This window comes from Aulonocara stuartgranti (assembly GCF_965226115.1).
Source record: "Aulonocara stuartgranti genome assembly, chromosome: 7".
NCBI lineage: Eukaryota > Metazoa > Chordata > Actinopteri > Cichliformes > Cichlidae > Aulonocara > Aulonocara stuartgranti.
Genome location: NC_138945.1, coordinates 22,511,996 through 22,532,055, shown reverse-complemented (window position 1 = coordinate 22,532,055; position 20,060 = coordinate 22,511,996). Strand labels below are relative to the sequence as shown.

The 20,060-nt window shown below is 38.9% G+C and overlaps 1 protein-coding gene and 1 long non-coding RNA gene across 2 annotated transcripts in view; one reads left to right on the top strand and one right to left on the bottom strand.

Moving 5' to 3' along the window:
* astn2 (astrotactin 2) overlaps window positions 1-20,060 on the bottom strand; it is a 298,339-nt gene that overhangs the window by 101,354 nt on the left and 176,925 nt on the right. Inside the window, exons 11-13 of the mRNA XM_082542727.1 lie at window positions 19,105-19,255; window positions 4,977-5,143; window positions 2,099-2,287 (exon numbers count right to left, since the gene is read on the bottom strand). Coding sequence (XP_082398853.1) covers window positions 2,099-2,287; window positions 4,977-5,143; window positions 19,105-19,255 — 507 coding nt within the window. The remainder of the gene's footprint in view (window positions 1-2,098; window positions 2,288-4,976; window positions 5,144-19,104; window positions 19,256-20,060) is intronic.
* The window catches only part of LOC309712125, a 31,505-nt gene continuing 21,087 nt past the window's right edge, over window positions 9,643-20,060 (top strand). The window contains exon 1 of the long non-coding RNA XR_014278190.1: window positions 9,643-9,976. This is a non-coding gene — a long non-coding RNA (uncharacterized lncRNA). The remainder of the gene's footprint in view (window positions 9,977-20,060) is intronic.

The window sequence follows — 20,060 nt, the reverse complement described above, 5'->3', positions numbered from 1 at the left end:
GAGTCCTGGTCTTGAGTACATGTGTATTTACTTTCTGTATTTAATATAGCCCAGCTCATGGAGTTGGAGCCTGGAGGATCAGGCCCCACTGTGCAGCCTACTGTTTGAGGGCAAAGGGATAAAGACTGCCTCTTTGCCAGGGTTTATAATCCTCAAACTGTGCCTTTGTCTCATCTGTCAAACTGTGCCTTGTTGAGTGTATTAGTGGAAGTTACCAACTGGTTTAGCCTCTCAAACCTTTAGGAAACCTTGGACCTTTAGTCCCCAGTTTAAGCTCTGGACATGTCAGTCTTTCTTCCAAACTGTCTAAAGATAACTCTTCAGTCCCTGTTTAACTTAGAGCTGATAAGGTGATCACAGGTAACTATCACAACTAACTGCTGAGTGGTTTCTGTTATATTCCAGGAATGCTTTTAGAACAAAACGACTGGTTGTGCATCAGAAGTTAGTGAGGTTGATGTCTGCAGCTACTCTTGGAAAAACCCGAGGCGTATACTAAGTGTCTATACTCGTCATTGTGGGTACAGAGAAGGTCGTCAGATGTTGCTGTTATGGGGGAGTTAAACCATAGCTTTTCATTCCTTTGAATGCTCTGAAGCCTCTTAATTTATAACGTGAGGTCCAAACAAAACTCTGAGAAAAATATTTTCAGTTTGTATTTACCTGTTCTGTATACTTTGGTAATTAGTTGACATTTCCTGAATGCATGAAAAAACAGTGTTAGATTGGTCATCTTTTACAATAACTCACTCTAGCTAATAGATGCATTAGTCTGATTCTTTCTGTTTAACAGCTTCTCTACGTTCCAATAACATCTTCAAGGACGCTGCTGACACGACTGTGTCGAGTGTTAAATTCCAAATAAATGAAACTTAATAGCATTTAGAACTGCTTCTTTTGAAAGCTGTTTATATTAAGAATATAGGGATATTAAAGCAGAAGTGTCCTTTTTTATACACTTATCTGTGGATTACTGAAATGCTGAATTCTCTGAGGAATTATGTGAAATTACAGTACCTGAATTATAGCACACTTCTGAGAGAAGACTTCACACAAACACCTTACAAAGGCTCTTATGTTAATATTATTCAAATTGCTTCTTTGACTATAATTTGACCATTTTAAAATGAAATTAATGGTGTAAAACTGCAGACTCGAAACACTTACCTTGTGTTCACCACCTTTACTGGGTACACGGAGATTTTAGCAGGACGACGATGCCCAAAGAAACTATTAATACATTCGGATAAATTCTACCTAGATCTAAAATTTTAGCCATTTTTGAAAGACGGAAAGGTTTCTCTCCGTTTCTTAAAAGTATGCGCTGTAAAGTCATGACCCTGTGCCAAGCACAACTATTATGACCCATAGGGCAGAGCAGTTGAAAAGCATTTTATGGTTACCCTGCTGAAAGCAGTGCCTATATAGTATGCGCATGAGATAGTGACGACAGACACAGAGAATGTGAGATATAGGCTGAGCATGTTTACCGTGGATACTGTATTTGTGCATAAATAGACCCTATCATCTCTCAGTGTTGAGCATTTCCTCACAGACAGCATGTGACTTATCAGAGTGAGCCAGGTTTTCAGAGAGCTGACAGTTTAAGGAGAACTGCCATGGGATAAGTCTCAATCCTCACTCAACCATTACACTCTCATGCCCTTCTCTCTCTCTCTGTCACACACACGTATCTACATAGACATGCACACACACACACACACTGAAGCAAGCACAGACGCAGCAACCCAATGGCAAACCCTGACTACCGATTTTCAGAGCTGCCTCAATGTGTCTCTCGAGATGCAGAAAAACTGTTCAGATGTGAAACAGCAGGTCTCGAGGGAAGACTAAGTGTCTACAAGTTTAGTTGGAAATAATATAAAAACAGATTCTTTTTTCAATAGATAAGAAAACAATAAAAGGGAAAGAAAAAGCATAAACTTATAGAACGAGACACGATTCTAGGTAAGATTAAAGAAAAGTGAAGAACAACATAATGAACAGTCACTGACAATTGAAAGAAAAAAGACATGACGCATGAACATTAGTCTGTATAGTCATGTAAGTGTAATGCATGTACTTGTACACTAGTTACCGGAAGGTCATTTGGAATATCTGTCCCAAGTTGACTTGCTGGGTTTTGTTGTTGTATCCATGCAGCATCTCACCAAACAGGGTGTCATTGAAGTAGACATCCTGCTTAGGGCATTTTGGTCCATCACAGTTGTCTGACTGCAGGAGACAGGAGCGCCCATCGCCTGCCAGCTTGTACTCTTGTACGCATCTGAGGAGGAAGGAAACACTGTCAATACAATGTATGATATGCAATCTAGGAGACCTTGTTTACACTTGAGGTGAAAGCATAGTGCTGGCAAGATTTGAAACAGAAGATTGAGCTGTAGCAGGCTGATTGTGATTTGAAAGACTGACATTATATACAAGGCTGTTCCCATGTTCCTACTTTAATTTTCAATCTATAAAGACCAATACAGAGAAACTCAGCATGCCAAAATTGTACCGATTTTCTTTAGAATTCCCTCAGACTAATAACAGCCTGACACAGACAATCACAACCAATGTTTTGAAAAGACATTTTTCCAGGTTTTCAGTTTATATACCATTAAATCTACTTTGTTACTGTCAAAGCCAAAAAGGCCTTTTAAATATGCAAAGTGCTACAGTAGCAATTATCAATGGCGAGTTTGTGGACACAAGCACTCTGGTGAAAACCATTTTAAAACAGATTCCAGTGCCACTGGATTCAGCAGACTCTGCAGTTAGTCACAATTATAGCTTCCACTATTGTGTGCAATCCTGTCTTACAGACCAGGCTGAGCAGTTAGTGCTGCTGGATAGGGCTGAGCGCAGGACTCATGCAATTGTTCATGTCTCTTCACCTCGGTGGGAAGGAGATGTCAACTGCTGTTGGCAATACTCAGATCTGGTGGAACAGGGGCTTTCTGTAGTTGAAGGCAAATCTGTTTCCATTTTTGTAAATAAACAATTTGTATAATTACAGAACAAAGTTATACCATTCAGATGATTTTATTAATTTAATCTGTTTTTTTTTTCCCACAGGCCACTTTTAAAAAGCATTGTGCATTTATTACAGAACATGTGGGTATACAGGCTAGTGATTTAGTGAAATACACTTATGAAATTAAACAGGATATCATGGTAAATGGACAGAGCCTCAACGTTCATGTTTGCCCACAGTGTAAGGGTACCAAATGATCTGGGGAAAATGAGGACATCATTCCAGATCAGACACAGATCAAGAATGAGGGCATGCTTCATGTTTCTTTAGGCTTCTGCTGTTAGGTTTCCATCAAAAAGTCAACAGATGCATTTAGACATGTTTTTTTAAGTATCCTTTTATCAGTTATCAGGTCCCAGGAATTAAGCAACTTTCATTGGCATGATCAGAACAGTTTCCATAAATGATCAGCCAGTCTTGAGATATAAATACCCTCAAAGAAGACAGCTATTTAAAGGAAAATGGGAAGGACAACCCTAAAGCTAACAAAAACACTGACAGAAGTACTTCCTGTATTTTTGGTTACTATTTGTAGCCCTTTTTCAGACCTTTCATGTTTGGAGCAACAATATAATATTTAATATTGCTCCAGGAATATCACTGCTTTTAGAAATTGGGTAAAAAGACCAATATAGAAGTTCAGGTCTTTGTGGCAGAAATACTCACTAACCTGAAGGGTTTTATTCAGTGTAGATCATTCTTTTCTTTAACCTAACCTTAAAATGGTTCCATGTCCCAAAGCTGAGCACGTAACAGAAAAATTATGATAACAATAAATTCTAAACGAGAAAAAAATATTTAATCAGCCAGCTAAGAACGACCTTGTTTCTTTTTTCATGCAAACTCTAGTATCACAGGTGGAAGTCCTGTGTTTGACCCATTTGTTCACTATTCACATCTTTTCCAGCTGCCACGGACCACAGTGCAGTAGTTTTTTTTCAGTGTTTTTCATCAAGTTGCAAAGTAACAGTGTGATTGCACTTGGGAATCTAAGCAGTCTGCACTCAAATGGAAACCTAAGTATTTACAATATACTGGGTACAATCAAAAAGTTCTATGAATAAGTGCAAACAAAAACTATACCTAATTGAAATTTGGCATGATTTCCCCTTCAAGAATATCTTCATTCTACAAAATGACCATCACACAGAGGCTCACTGCCAGCCAAAGTTGAAGTTTTTTAGCTAAGAGTCCATTTTCATTGAATGTCATGTCCAGGGTGATACCAGGATAATAGTCATCCTCTTTGTTTTCAACATTCACAAGGATGTGCACTACCAAAAGATCCCCCTGCCTCAGACTGTCAATGCAAAGCTCCATTTGTACCATACAGAGAACTTTGGCATGTGCCATGTTGTGCTGGAACTTAGTGCACTGACAAGGCTGGAGGTTTTTTTTTAATCTACACATATAAAATCCTCACAGACCCATCAGATTTGCCTCCCTGTGACTTCCACTGCTTCCACAAAATGAAAATCAGGTTAAAGGTTCACTGTTTTGACGCAGTACCTCCGTAACATTCAGGCACATGTGCCAAGAGAACAGAACGGGGTTTCCACTGAGCAGTCTAAAAATAGTAGCTGGGCTAGAAGCTGTGAACACGATCTTAGAGGTGAGATTCACTAATATTACTTGTATGAGGTTTGAATTGTTTGGACAAATTCATGCAAGTTTTCTTTCCACATCTTTGTATTGTGTATGTTTTTGTAGATTATGCTCGTAATGGCTATACTAGAACTGTATGATATGTATTTGTCAATCTATCTATATGGCTTTCTAGCTATAGTTTATTCACTGGTTATTTCGTATTTAGTATTTTTTGAAAATTTACATTTGTGTAATCGAACCATCACTCATGAAACCTACTTCCAAAGAAAGCTTTATTGGCACCCTGCAGATGTCTTCTCTTTCTCTATTTACTACTAGCTATTCTCACCCGCAAAACATGAGTACGTTGCTGGAACTTGGGTCATCTTCAAGGGGCACAAGCTGCTGGAGACACAGCTGTTCACAACCTCCATTGAAGCCATCCGTACAGTCAATGCCCCTGGAGTAGTCATAGCAACCTGAGCCATCCTTCATTGGCCTCAGCCCCTCAGGACACTGTAAGAAAAAGAAAGAAGGAAAGGTGGTGGGAGGGATACAAGCAGGGGGTGAGGATAAAGGCACAGAATAAGAATAGAGAAGAAGAGAGTAAAACACATAGGTCAGAATGTGCATTTTAATCAGGATTGAAAAGTACTGAGAGGACAGAGATAGTAAGACTGAGAAGATAAGACAGTAGTAGTAGGGAGTAAGACTTTCAGAAAGAACAAATTCAAGAAAAGAAGAATTTAAGCCAATTATATTTTTCTGATACAACACAATAAAAAGGTGGAGGCGCTTAAAGGATTAGAAAATTAAACAACGGCAGCTTGGAATCGTTACCACAGCTCATTTTACTACCTGAGCAGAAAGTCCCCCCTCAGTTCACACAAAGGCCTGTGTTATTTTTATTTTTTTTTTAAATGCCAGACAGAAAGAAAAAACTCAGAGGCGAAAGATTTAGACACAAGCACCAGCAATTAAAATGATTATCATTTGTGAAATCATTCCACGCTGATAGAAGTGTGATAAAAGAAAATAATAAACTTAAGCATTGCAAATGAGCCAAGGGATTTCAAGAAACAGAAATAGCCACTCTTGTTTGCTGGGAATTAAATCAACTGATACTTTTTAGATGGATAATAATTAGCAAAGTCATTAGTGACTCACTAAAAAGTGGCGCCCTACCTTGCAGTAAATTATTGATACCACAGCTTTTATCACTAGGTTGTTGTTGTGACATTTCATTTCAATATGAAGTATTAGTTCAACTTTGAGTTCCCATCAACCAAACAAAAAACAAATCACATTTATCTGAGTATGTCAACTCAAGCCAGAAATCTGAGGAGGAACAATGGGTCCAGCACCCTAGTCATTTGCCTGGCTAATTTAAAGTGCAGAATTTAATTTATGAAGTGGATTTTTAAATGAATTATATTTCCTCCAGCATAAGAAATACTAATTATTCAGAACTGCAAAAGCAGCAGATGTATTATATAAGAAAGTTGGGCTCCATTAAAAATGTAATGTTACTAACAATAAATAACTTCTTGACTTAATAGCTTACGCTCATAAATTATATTGCATTATTCATCTCATATGTAAACAAGATGCTTATTACACAAACAAAACAAAAAGGTCAGACTTTTCTGCTGGCTCAGCTTAACTGTCAAGTCAATCAACATGCTGCTAAAACAATATTGATAAGTGTTATTATATCAAAAAGCATAAAAAAATGTGTGTGTGTGTTCATTGTTCTAACAATTAACAGAATATTAGCAGAATATTAAAATATTATACATTCTATATATAAATCATATATCATATATTTTCACTGAAGCTGAAGCTTTGCCGGCTCCACGATGTGAATCTCTCATACCATCACATCCTAAAGAATCTCTCATGGACTGATGTCTGATGACAGCTGAGCACAGTGAACTCCTTCTTATGTTCAAGAAACCAGTTTGAGATGATTTGAGCTTTGTGACATGGCATGTATCCTGTTAGAACCAGCCATCAGAAGATTCGTATGATGGTGGAAGTCATAAAGGGATGTACATGCTCATCAACAAGATTCGGGTAGGCCGCAGTATTGCTATCATGCATAGTTAATACTAAGGAAGCTAAAGCAAGAAAACATCCAAGAAACTACCCTCCACATCATTACACCACCGGCAGAGTGATATACTGGAGTGAACCTTTGATACAAGGTAGGATGGATGCATGCTTTCATCTTATTTAAACCAAATTATGACACTACTATCCAAATACAGCAGCAGAAATCATCTTTCCAATCTTCTATTGTCCAGTTTTGGTCAGCTCATGCAAAGACGCGGTTTCCTGTTTTTACCTGACATGAGTGGCACCTGGCATGATTCTTTTCCTGCTGTAGCTTCTCTGATTCAAGGGCATTATTATATATCCTGTATTTAAGCACTAAAAAGTCTGAATGGAATTTTTAAAAAATATATATATATTTCAAGAGACACCTGGTTAAGGGGCCAGCAGAAATTGCAGCAAATATAATACAAGTGAAGAAAGAAACACATTTCTTCTGGACATCTTGATGGCAACGAGTGGTTATTTCAGGTATTGATGCCTTCCCATCAGTTTGAAATAGTCTAACTATTTGCTCTGAGTTCTGACATCAACAAGGCACTCCTAGAGAACTTACTGCATACTTGCAGCTCACTGGATATTTTCTCTTTTTTGGACTATTCTCTGCAAACCCTAGTCATGGCTGTGCAGGAAAATCCCAGGAGATCAACAGTTCCTGAATTACTGAGATCAGACAGTTTGGCATCAGCAATGTTGTATCACCTTTCTTCTCCATTCTGATGGTGAGTTAATAATAATAATGGTTTATATAACGATTTATATAGCGCTTTTCAAGGCACCCAAAGCGCTTTATAATACCACTATTCATTCACTCTCACATTCACACACTGGTGCAGGCAAGATACAGTTGTAGCCACAGCTGTCCTGGGGCAGACTGACAGAAGCGAGGCTGCCATATCACGCCATCGGCCCCTCTGGCCAACACCAGTAGGCGGTAGGGTAAAGTGTCTTGCCCAAGGACACAACGACAGAGGGATCAAACCAGCGACCTTCCGGTTACAGATGCGCTTCCCAAACCCCTGAGCCACGGTAGCCCTAGAGTTTGAACTTTAGCTGGTCATCTTGAATGCACTGAGTTGTTGCTATGTGATTGACTGATTAGATATTTGGATTATTTGTTGCATTTTTTAACATTTGTTTTCTAGTTGGCAATTTTTTATAACTGCACCAGGAAGGCCACATCCAACTACTGCAGTATACAGCAATAACCTTTGAATTAGCTTAACTAAACAGAAAACAAATCATTCCTCTGTGTAGTGAGAACCAGGATCCAGTAGCCCTGACTTTCACAAGTTAACGTATGTCATTACTGAGATGTTATATAATGTTTCCTACAAAGTGTGACATTACATGCTGGAAAACAACAACAGAATTACCACCCCATATGAGTTTCCAGTAGGATGCATATAGTCTCAGAGATACTATAAATAGTTTCCATCTCATCTTTGAATATTTGACAGGTTTCAGCTGTGGTCAATTTACACTTTCAGATGTGAGCCACATGCTGAAAATGTGTTGGTTTTGCCAGCCTTTCAGTTTCAAGTGTTGCTGTAATGTCTTCCTTGCTTGTATTGATATCTGCCTCTCTTTGCTAAGAAACGAGGACTGTGAGAGACTGAGTTACATCAGTTTTCTAGTCCACAGTTCAATTCTTTCACTAACTGCTACTCTGACTCATCTAGACTCCTGAAGTTTTGTGTGCCAGCATAGGATATTTTTGTAGGCGTGCAATGACAAACAGCTAAAATGTCTGCTGGTTGTGGTGTATTTATTCTTAAAGAACAAAAAAACCCAAAAACAAAACAATGCTATATACTAAACACTACATATTTCTCAAAGTTCAGAAAGTTAAATGACTTTATTATTTCTCTGAGAACTTTTTCTTAGGTTAGGAAGCACAAAGGAAGAGGTGGTGTTAAAGGGTCTAGTGCACGTAAGGAAGGTTCACTGACATCATTAGTCACATGCCTGCAGACACAGTTGTATAGACACTAAAGGGAAAACTATGTGTAGCTATTTATTAATGACTGACATAGGCAAGGACTCACATCCAAAGGCACCCTTTTTCCCTCAGTTCTGGTCATCAGATGAGAAGGAAAACAACAGAGAAGTGGTATATATTGTTGTTTTGGACTAGAACAGTTGGCATTTCTACCTCCTAGAGATAGAGGCGTACGAGGTGTGTGAACTTTTATCTCCAACAGCTTTCAACTATCATAGTCGTTATGTTTCCCTGGTTTTCTGCTTAAAGATTTCCAAAGAGATTATTAATCTCATTAAATCCAGCAGAACTGTCCAATTTAAGTAACACCATTTATTAGTAACTACAACAACACATAACATATTAGCATTTCTGGAAACAAATGCTTTATAGTAGAACCATTTAAAGGCCATCTTTTCTTTCTCTTTTGCTCAGACTGTTTCAAATCCTCATTTAGTCCAAAACAATGATCATCAGGATCAATCTTATTTTGAAAGGTTTCCTGAGATCAGAAATAAGACTTTTTCTTTGGCATAAGCCTTCTGGAGAAACAATTACATAAATCATATGGTTGTTTTAAATAAAGCTTATGCAATACAGGACATTAGCAGAGAAATCAAGTTAGAAATGAGATAAAGACTAATAATGTTAGAGATCTTTGGAAATGCATGAAGTCTATTAGAAAAGTATTAGAAAAAATGGGAATGTTCATTAACTGTCTAATACATCTAAAACACTTAGGCCATTTATATGTATAAATATATATTTAAAAAATCCCCATTCGGCCTGGGTGCAGTCTTTATCCTCTAAGCTCAGGTCCTCTTTCAGTGTCCTGAGAGCTTGCAGATCTTGCTTAATATCTTTGTTGTTCCTAGCAAGAGACTTGCCCTTTGTAAATAGGATAACCAGGTGTCACACGTGGAGGAGTACAAAGAAGCTTTATCCTTTGTCCCCATTCCCAGATACTGAGTCAATGTTCTGCAGTTGGTCTGGCTCTAGTTTTCAGTCATCACTGCAGGAGACACACATTTACACAGTATTGCTCATATCCAGAGGCTGTAAAGAAAGCGAGCAAATATATCATCGTGGGTCAAAAAAGCTTTGCAGATTTTTCGTGGAACATGGTGAACAAACAAGCAAAAGGAAATGCAGCAACAAATATTAAATCGATTGAAGCTGGTGGAAGTCAAGCGAGTTTTTGCACTTTTTGTACCTTTTTTTGACATGAAGTGACACAGTAAGGAAGTAAGCAGGTGAGTCTCACACAAAGTATGGAAAAGTGTGTCCCGCAGATGTGCCCTTTGCTTTGGTCTGACATGCTGTTGCTGCTCTAGTGCAACATCCAGTAGTTTGCTTATTGCTCCGTTACTCAGTTTAAGACTTTTCTAGTAGATAAAGTGTGCCAAAAGCTCTGAAATATCTACCAGTAAATTCTTAAAATGAGTTGTTATATACACTGATCAGTCATTACATTATTATTAGGTGTTAGTTGAAGTGAATAACATGATTATCTCAACTTATTATCTCCACAAGGATCTTTCTGCCTACCTACCTATCTATAAATCACAGTTTCTTTAATATCACATGGATGACCATTGCATTTGTATATGTTACTTGGGAATGCCCGTTACTAGCATGCACTACGGGAAGAAAGCAAGCTGCTGGAGGCAGTGTGATGGTTTGGTCAATGTTCCGCTGTGAAACCTTGGGTCCTGCCATCCACGTAGATGTTACTTTGACACATACCACCTACCTAAGCATTACTGCAGACCACATACACCCTTTCATGGAAACAGTATTCCCTGATGGCGGTAGCCTCTTTCAGCAGCGTAATGTGATCTGCCACAAAGCAAAACGTTTCAGGAATGGTTTAAGAAACAGAACAACGTGTTTAGGTGTTGTGTCTGTGGGATGTGCTGGATAAACAAATAGATGCCCTACTGCACAACATACAAGAATTACAGGATCTGTTGCTAACATTTTGGTGCCTCAAAAGGTCAGGGCTGATTTAGCAGCAATGCAATATTAGTCTGGTGGTCATAATGTTATGCCTGATTGGTGTATATATGAAGTGAAAAATGTAGATGTGAGGACAATCTAGGCAGTGAACAAGCACAGGAGCTGACACTTTCACACATGTCGGGCTTTAATTTATACACTTTTCTGTATCAAATTCATGCCTCAAGGATGCGTTTTCCATTCTCAATAATCTACACTAACAAGTGCTCAAGTAAGTACAGAAAATAGTCTGTCTTGCATTGAACTTAGTCAAAGGAGAGGTGAAAGTTCTTCTGATTGTTGGTTTGCATGCCAAGGCTTTATTTTTGCTCAAAAGTTCTCTGAGGCCCAAGAGCACAATTTAGAATCCTACGCGATCATCACCCACCTGTGCTTCAGAACTGTCTTAGAAGGGATCAAGGCTGTTTGTCTCCACTTATGAGAAGCTTAAACTCATAATTCGATGTCTCATAATTTAAACATTGTGTTATGTTATAATATCTGTCTGTATGAAGATGAAATTAATGCAGTATGGGTACACTTCCTTTTAATTTTATCCTTTTTTTAAATTTGTATTTTTGTTTATATTGCAGGAGTCATTTTTGGATTTTATAAAACATATTATTCAATTACATTTGTTGATCTCCTGAGAAAACCAAAGCCAGAAACAAAAAAGAAAAAATATGAATTATGCATTGCTCATGTGTGTTCTACACAAAATCCCATATGTTCAGCATTCGGTGGAAGAGCACTTTAGTCTCTGACAAGATTGGAGTTATTCATCACATTAGAGCAGAGCTGTGGGAATAGCTATCTGTAATTCAGAATTGCTATGCAGCTCTCTGTGGTTGAATGAAAGTTCTTAAGGTTAGCCATTAGTGCAGCCCATGAGCTACTTGCTCTTTCTGCCTGGACAACTCTCCAAAGACACAAGGGTTCGGGAGTGGAACAATTTGTATTTGAGACAAATGAATTCCACTCAGTTCTTCTGAAGCGATTCTGTGATGGCAGCACACCAAGAACAAGCCAGTAGTGAGAACTTTTATACTTGTAGACACAACTTTCTTGCATCTTATTTTGTTTGTATAGTAAATCATCTTGACAGCTGATCACTAATGTATAATTAAAACAAATGGTAATTTTATATAATTTGTATGTTATTTAATATATTAAATATTTAAAGGAACGTGTTTATATATATTTTTTTGTCTTTTAGAGGGTTTAACTGCATGTTTAAATGTGATGGATTTGAGGCTTTTATATTAGTGTTCAGCCTTTAAACCTTGTCCCTGAACGTAGACACTTGACATCAATGTAGAACACCCATCATCGAGGGTAGCATATGTATGTACTCTCTGGGGGCTATTTAAGGGAGAATTTCATGACAGCATTAAGAATGGGACTAATGGCATTTCACTCCTGTTAATTCCTTGCGGAGTAAAAGTGCAGGGTAAGTAGGCCTGAAGAAATTAACAAAAAATGAGTGAAGAAAGTGTGTAAGAAATATAGCTGTACATGTAGCCGATCTTTCTGCACATTATACACTGCACATAGATCACCCCTCCAAATTAACATTCTGGATGAATGCAAGTCATTTCCCCAATCACCCATTAGGGCTTCTGCCTAAATCAGGAACTGAGTATAATCTATTTAGAACTCTTTTCCATGACGATCATCTCAAAATTAAGATGCTAGATGTTTGTACTTAGTAGCAATCAGATATTTTGGAGAAGGAAAAGGCAGTGTGAAAAGCTGAGGATAATAAAGAAACAATATGTTTAAAAGATGTGAACTGGGTCTTCCACGGGACAAGAAAATATATATATTTAGAAAAAAAACAGGAGAGCTTTAAATAACAATGGCAGGCAGAGGAAAAAAATCTAATATTTTAAAAGCATATTCGACAGCCTAATCTAGTTTAGAGATGGCAGTGATGCATGCCCTGCGGCTCTTCTGCTGCTTAAATGTGTTAAATTAGGCTCCACAGTTTTATTGCCCTAAGAGCAAACAAACTTACTAAAGAATGTATTGCATCTTGTGAGTTTAACTGGGATATCCCAGTTTGGAGGTTTATCCTAGTTTTGATGACATCTGGGATATGAGATTTATGTGCAACACAGACAAATCTGGTTTTGCATGTCCCTGTACACATTGGCAAATATTAGTATCCTTTTTGCTAATTAGTGCTTGGTATTTGCACAGGTGGCTGTGATGTCTGTAAACATACACTGTTAGTTTTGGAAGTGCTGACAAAATCTGACATTTGGAAGACTAGCATCCTGCAATCTATTTAGAGACTTGTCGGCATCTAGGTACAATCACTCATCCAAAGTAAAAAGTATATTACATTGTTTTTTATTACAAAAAGTGAAAAGAAATATGTATCTTTCCATGCTTCAAAAGTAAGGCTCTATTACTGAGCCTTATACTGTTTTATATCAATTGGCTATAGTGCCCTCCCAGATAGTTAACAGCATGCGCTTTGGATATACACAGCACATCCACCCTTATCTGGATTTTGAGCTAGAGCTAATCCATTTAATATAGTCCAGTTGTGATGTAACGTATAAATGTGCAAAGTTAAAAATAAGATGGGTTAACAAATCATGAGAGGGACATGTGTGTACATACACTCAACAAAAATATAAACGCAACACCTTTGTTACTGCTCCCATTCCCCATGGGATGGACGTAGAGACCTAAAATTCATTCCAGATACACAATATAACCATCCCTCCCAAACAGTGGTCACAAATCAGTCCAAATGTGTGGTAGTGGGCACATCTGCTATATTGAGATAATCCATCCCACCTCACAGGTGTGCCACATCAGGATGCTGATCTGACATCATGAGTAGTGCACAGGTGTACCTCAGACTGCCCACAACAAAAGGCCACCCTGGAATGTGCAGTTTTGTCTCACAGCAAAATGCCACAGATGCCACAAGCAATGAGGGAGCGTGCAATTGGCATGCTGACAGCAGGAATGTCAACCAGATCTGTCGCCCGTGCATTGAATGTTCATTTCTCAACCATAAGCCGTCTCCACAGGCGTTTCAGAGAATATGGCAGCACATCCAACCGGCCTCACAACCGCAGACCTCGTGTAACCACACCAGCCCAGGACCTCCACATCCAGCAGGTTCACCTCCAAGATCGTCTGAGACCAGCCACCCAGACAGCTGCTGGAACAATTGGTTTGCACAACCAAACAATTTCTGCACAAACTGTCAGAAACCGTCTCAGGGACGCTCAACTGCATGCCCGTCGTCCTCATCGGGGTCTTGACCTGACTCCAGCTCGTCGCCGTAACAGACTTGTGTGGGCAAATGCTCACATTCGATGGCGTCTGGCACGTTGGAGAGGTGTGCGCTTCACGGATGAATCATGGTTCACATTGTTCAGGGCAGATGGCAGCTGAGAATGTCCCAGTTCTTGCATGGCCAGCATACTCACCGGACATGTCACCCATTGAGCATGTTCGGGATGTGCTTGACCGGCGTATACGACAGCGTGTACCAGTTCCCACGAATATCCAACAACCTCGCACAGCCATTGAAGTGGAGTGGACCAACATTCCACAGGCCACAATTGACAATCTGATAGACTCCATGCGACGATGTGTTGCACTGCATGAGGCAAATGGTGGTCACACCAGATACTGACCGGCTCTGGGTCCCCAGACCCCCAATAGCGCAAAAAACTGCACATTCCAGGGTGGCCTTTTGTTGTGGGCAGTCTGAGGTACACCTGTGCACTACTCATGATGTCAGATCAGCATCCTGATGTGGCACACCTGTGAGGTGGGATGGATTATCTCAATATAGCAGATGTGCCCACTACCACACATTTGGACTGATTTGTGACCACTGTTTGGGAGGGATGGTTATATTGTGTATCTGGAATGAATTTTAGGTCTCTACGTCCATCCCATGGGGAATGGGAGCAGTAACAAAGGTGTTGCGTTTATATTTTTGTTGAGTGTATATCTGAACGAAATGAATGCTTTAAACCAAGAAACACCAAAATGCAGATGTAATGAGGTGCAATGAGCTGCACTTGGCAGAACAGGGGGAAACTACGTGATGTTCGTTTGTAAGGAACACAGATTAGTAGGGGCATACATGGGATTTTGAGAGTTTTCATGAGTGTTGTGTTTGGGCAGACATGCCTTTTATCCTCTCTGTTAACTGATGTAAACTAGAGGCTGGCAAGCATAAATATGGGTCCACACTGACAAGGCATCATTTAAGTCTTGATTTTTCGAGTGTGCCACATCTTTTAATAAACTCTTGCATTCAGGGACAGTATAGAAGTTAAAATTACATCGGAGACAACAATATCTGTCTTCTGTAGGCCAAAATGAAAATGTGAATTTATTGCTGCTTGAAGCTAAAAGGCAAAAATACATCTTTGCCAACACTACATTCAAGCAACTTTACCAGAGATGTCCCAAAAGAGACATTATCTCAGGAAAAATATGCCACTAATATCCCTCCATCTGTTCAGTGTACGAGTATTACCATTGGAAGGACATATACTGTAGCAGAATATGGCAATGTGCTACAAAGAAAAAAAAAAAGAAGCACTGTATCATTATCAGATGTCAAATTTAAAGCATGAAAATGGCCAATTACCAAAAGAAAGCCATGGTTACAGAGATAACGACTTGATTTTTTTTAAAAAGGAAATGGATATAATATATTCATCTATCCTAGGAATACCAGGTAAAATAAAAGTGACCAGCTCTTTCCCATTAGAGACCCGTCACTGGTGGAATGATTTGCCTGTGGACATCAGAATGGCAAATTCTTTATTGCCTTTTAAATCCCTGCATAAAACATACATTAAAATCAAAGAGCTTTTATTTCATCATCCCTGTCTTTTTTCCCCCAGGGATCAATAAAGTATTCTGATTCTGATTTTTTCCCTAATGCCTCTTATACGATCATTGGTTAGTTTGCACAGGTGTACTTTGAATTCCTATTTAAATGAACAATAACTTAACCAAGCAGAATAAATTAATTTCCCCCCCACTTCTCTTTTTTTCCTACAATTAAGTCATAACAAATATGCAATAAAATGGCTTTAAAGTGAACAGCTTGTGATTCTTAAGACAAGTGATAAAAAAGGAAGCGAGTGACATCCTGTCTTTCTAAGAATCTGTAGAAAGTGAACACAGTCAAAATGGAATAACAGATATCTCCAGAACGTACACACTGGGGCTGACTAGAATTTAATTCATTGCAAATGCATTTCAGCTGTCTTAAGAGCAGCAGACAGCCTTAAGGGACTGGCTCTGAAAATGGATTTTAAGCCTTCCGTGTGACATGTTGGTGCTCTGTGTTAGCACCCATTCTGACAAGGGTGGTTAAAATTACACCAACCCAGGAGAGTAAGAAAAGCAAATAATACTGCCGTGTCTGTGATTCTCTGAGTTAATCTCTGAAGACTAGAGGGTTTTGTCAGTGTTTTTGTCTGAGTATTAATCACACAGAGGCGTGAGACCGTTTGGAATCATTTCAGAGTATTTTTTTTTCTATCTAGCTTTTGAAAATGTGAGTTGAAAAGAAGTCTTCTCAAGCTGACTAACCCTTTAACTGATAGCCAGATTTTTTTTTAAAAGAAAAAAGAAGGTTGAATTATACCGCACAGAGGAAAACAACTGCTGCTCACAATAGAATTTTGTTTGACTCATCAGAAATAAATCATAATCTTGTTATTTGGCGATTACTGAATGCTGACCAGTTTCAACTAAACTCAAAGCCCAAAGGAGCAAAAGCATAACTGTGATCAATGTAAAACAAATTATGCTATCCCAGTTTAACAATTAAAGGAAGAAAGACAAAAAGTTAGGAACTAAAATATGCAAAGCTGTGACTTAAAAAAAAACATAATGCTGATCATGTAGACTTCTTGTAGTGTGGTCCGGTCTTATATCTACTAGCCATTTGACATATGCGATGGTGTTGGAGATGCCTATTTCTTCCAGTATTGCTGAGTCACAGTTCTAGTTGGTCTACCCTTATGCCTTGTTCACCTTAAAGTAAAACTTACACCTTTTGAAATGCGCTGGTATGTGTATGTTTAACACAGCATTTACGTTGATGGTGAATGATCTCTGTTTGGTACTTTTTCACTTTTTAACTGGCGGTTACTTACCGAGTGTTTTTCAGACAAGTCGCCATCTTCCATGCAAGCATCGGCTGAATGTACCAATATGCTATTAACCAAAGAAATTTTCTGCTAACCTTGGTTATAATGAGCTGTTAATTTAGTTATTGTTGGCTTCCTCCAGCTTAAACTAGTCTGGCCATTTCCCCCTGACCGCTGGCTTCAACAAGCAGATTTTGCCCAGAGTACTTCCGCTTAAGATGGATGGAAAAATTCCAGTAAATCAACAGTTTCTGAAATACTCGGACCAGCCAGTCTGGCACCAATAATCATTACCACATTCTAAGTCACTTAAATCAACTTTCTTTCTCACTCTGATGCTTAATTTCAACTTCAGCAGTCTTGACCAAGTTTAGTGTATATGCATATACAATCTACGGCTGCCATAGATGCAGCATCAGCTGCTAATGTTGTGGGTGGAGTGGGTTTATTAATATGGATTCATTGTCAGAGTAACCAAATTAGTGGTAAACTGTAGGGAAAAACTGGCAAAGGGGGTGGGAGAATAACTTGATTTATGTAGAAACATGTTCATTAAAGTGCTGAAGTCTTCTTCTGCCTTGGTGAAGTCTGCCAGCCATGGTGTACATTGCTCCTTAATGACAGTGCCATGAATCAGTTTTTTTGTCATTCATCATTCGTAATCAGTGCCAGACAAATTACTGCAGGTTGTGTAATCACTGTATAATAAATGTAGCAAAAGTGTCACTAACAAGGTTTTAATGAATACTGTAAACAGAATTTTTTGTTGGAGTAGCAACTGTATGTTTCTTTCAGTTGAAAGAAGAGGAAAGGTAAACAAGAAAACTGCTCTATACTGTTTGTCTCTATTCGACAAAAACAACCAAAAGACCTGTCGATTTATAGCCCCATCCAAGCTCTTAATGACTCACAACACCAGCCTCCAGCAATTGAGACGGCTCATCAGTTTAATTACTTTACAACTTGGGTCCACCCCTTTCTGTCTAAAATCTGGCACTGGAAGCATTGCCCTGCTCTTGTTAGTATTCCACAAGAAATTCACTTTTGCACTGCACTTTACAACGCTACATGTAAAATGTGACTAAGGCTTAAGAAGCAGAAAGGATGAATGGAAGACGGCGCCAACAACAAATTCATTCACTATCTATTCATATTCAATTTAAAAGTATAGCAGTGGTATGGAAAAGGGCTTAAAGAAGTAAAGTGCAGATACTACAGGACCATTTCTTGATTGCTCCAGTTGTGATTGTCATTACAGTAAACAGATTTCCTGATTTTATGTTAGTCTTTTATGAATTTTATGAATTACTTGGACACATCATGTTAGCAAAGTGATATAAATACATTGATGGTAAGTCACATTGTTAGAAAAGAAACTTATAGAAGTGATGACTGTTACCTTTAAAATTCTTAATGAGCATTTTTAGTAGGGAAAAGCTATATAAAAAGTTATATTATCTATTTTTATTGGTGGGACGCTCTACTGGTCCATCGTGGTGAAACGAGAGCTGAGCGTAAGAGTGAAGCTCTCAAGTTACTGGTTGATCTACGTCCCTACCCTCACCTTTGGTCATGAGCTGTGGGTAGTGACCGAAAGAATGAGATTGAGGATACAAGCGGCAGAAATGAGCTTCCTCCGAAGGGTGGCTGGCCTCTCCCTTAGATATAGGGTGAAGAGTTCGGCCATCCAGGAGGGGCTCAGAGTAGAGCCGCTGCTCCTCCACATCGAAAGGAGCCAGTTTAGGTGGTTCAGGTTTCTGACAAGGATGCCTCCTGGGCGCCTCCTGGGTGAGGTGTTCCAGGCATGTCGGACCAGGGGAAGGCGCTGGTGCAGACCCAGGACACGCTGGAGAGATATCTCTCGGCTGGCCTGGGAACACCAAGGCCAGCTGAAAGAAGTGGCCGGGGAGAGGGAGGTCTGGACTTTTCTGCTTAGGCTGCTGCCCCCGCGACCCGGCCCCGGATAAGCAGAAGAAGATGGATGGATGGATGGATGGATGGATGGTTTTTTATTTCATTTCATTTGTTGGCAGTTTGAAGGCTGATCTATATAGTTTCTCACTCTCTCTTGATTCATACTCCAAAATATGAAAGTGTTGGAGATATCACAGTTATATACAGTATAAAACACATGGAAAATGAGAAGGATTAATATTTGCATGAATGCATAAACGAAGGCTTGAATGTAGCATTAATAGTGTAGTGCAAGTCTACTACCATCTGCTTACCATGCACCCAGATGAGTCTAACTGTCGATCAGACACACACTTGAAATTCTTTTTGCAGCCACCATTATCTTTAGAGCAGTCACGGGCAGGTCCAAAAGATGCCAGTAGGTCCTCTACATTTTCAAAGTATGTGGACATCATGGCCTCTTCCCTGAAATTGAAGAAAGTAAGGGTTACAAGAAGAAAGTTCAGTTATCGTTGCGTATGTTTTAACACTACAAATTGTTTTATTATTATTAGTCCTTTATTTATCCAGGTAAAAAATCTCATTTCCAAGAGAGACCTGGCATCATGGCAACAAACGTAAAAAAAAATTAATTAAATAAAATTAAATTCAAATGAAAATTTATTTTATAAAATTATACTTCTCTCCTATTTTTCCACAATCAACTATAAATGCCATTATTGCAAAATGGAAGCATTTAGGAACCACAACAACTCAACCACACAGTGGCAGACCATGTAAAATCACAGGGCAGGGTTGAAACACTCTGCTTGTTCCAAATCGCCTCCAGCATTAACATCAGCAGAAAAACTGAGCGCCTGGAGCTTCATGGCATTGGTTTCCATGTCTTCTGTAGGTGTAATATGTAGGCGGCCCAGTACTTCTGTCCATATAATGTACCTGGGGCACTCTACCAGGTGAAGTACAGGACCACCGCTCTAACCTAATCACACAATTATTAGATATTTCACTCACAACCAGAAATGTCGAAAGATTTAAAAGATGGCCAAAGTAAGCAAGTTTTATCCACTGTATGCTATAAATGTCTGACATGCAGACAGACAGACATTTCCATTCTTACAGAAATGCCACTACCACGTTAACAAAACTAAAAAAAAAAAAAACTCAAGTATGTTTTCAGGTCAGTTTGTGATGAAGTCTGACTTGAGATCCCCACATTTGCATATATATATATATATGTGTCACTGACAGTAGTGCGATCATTTCCACT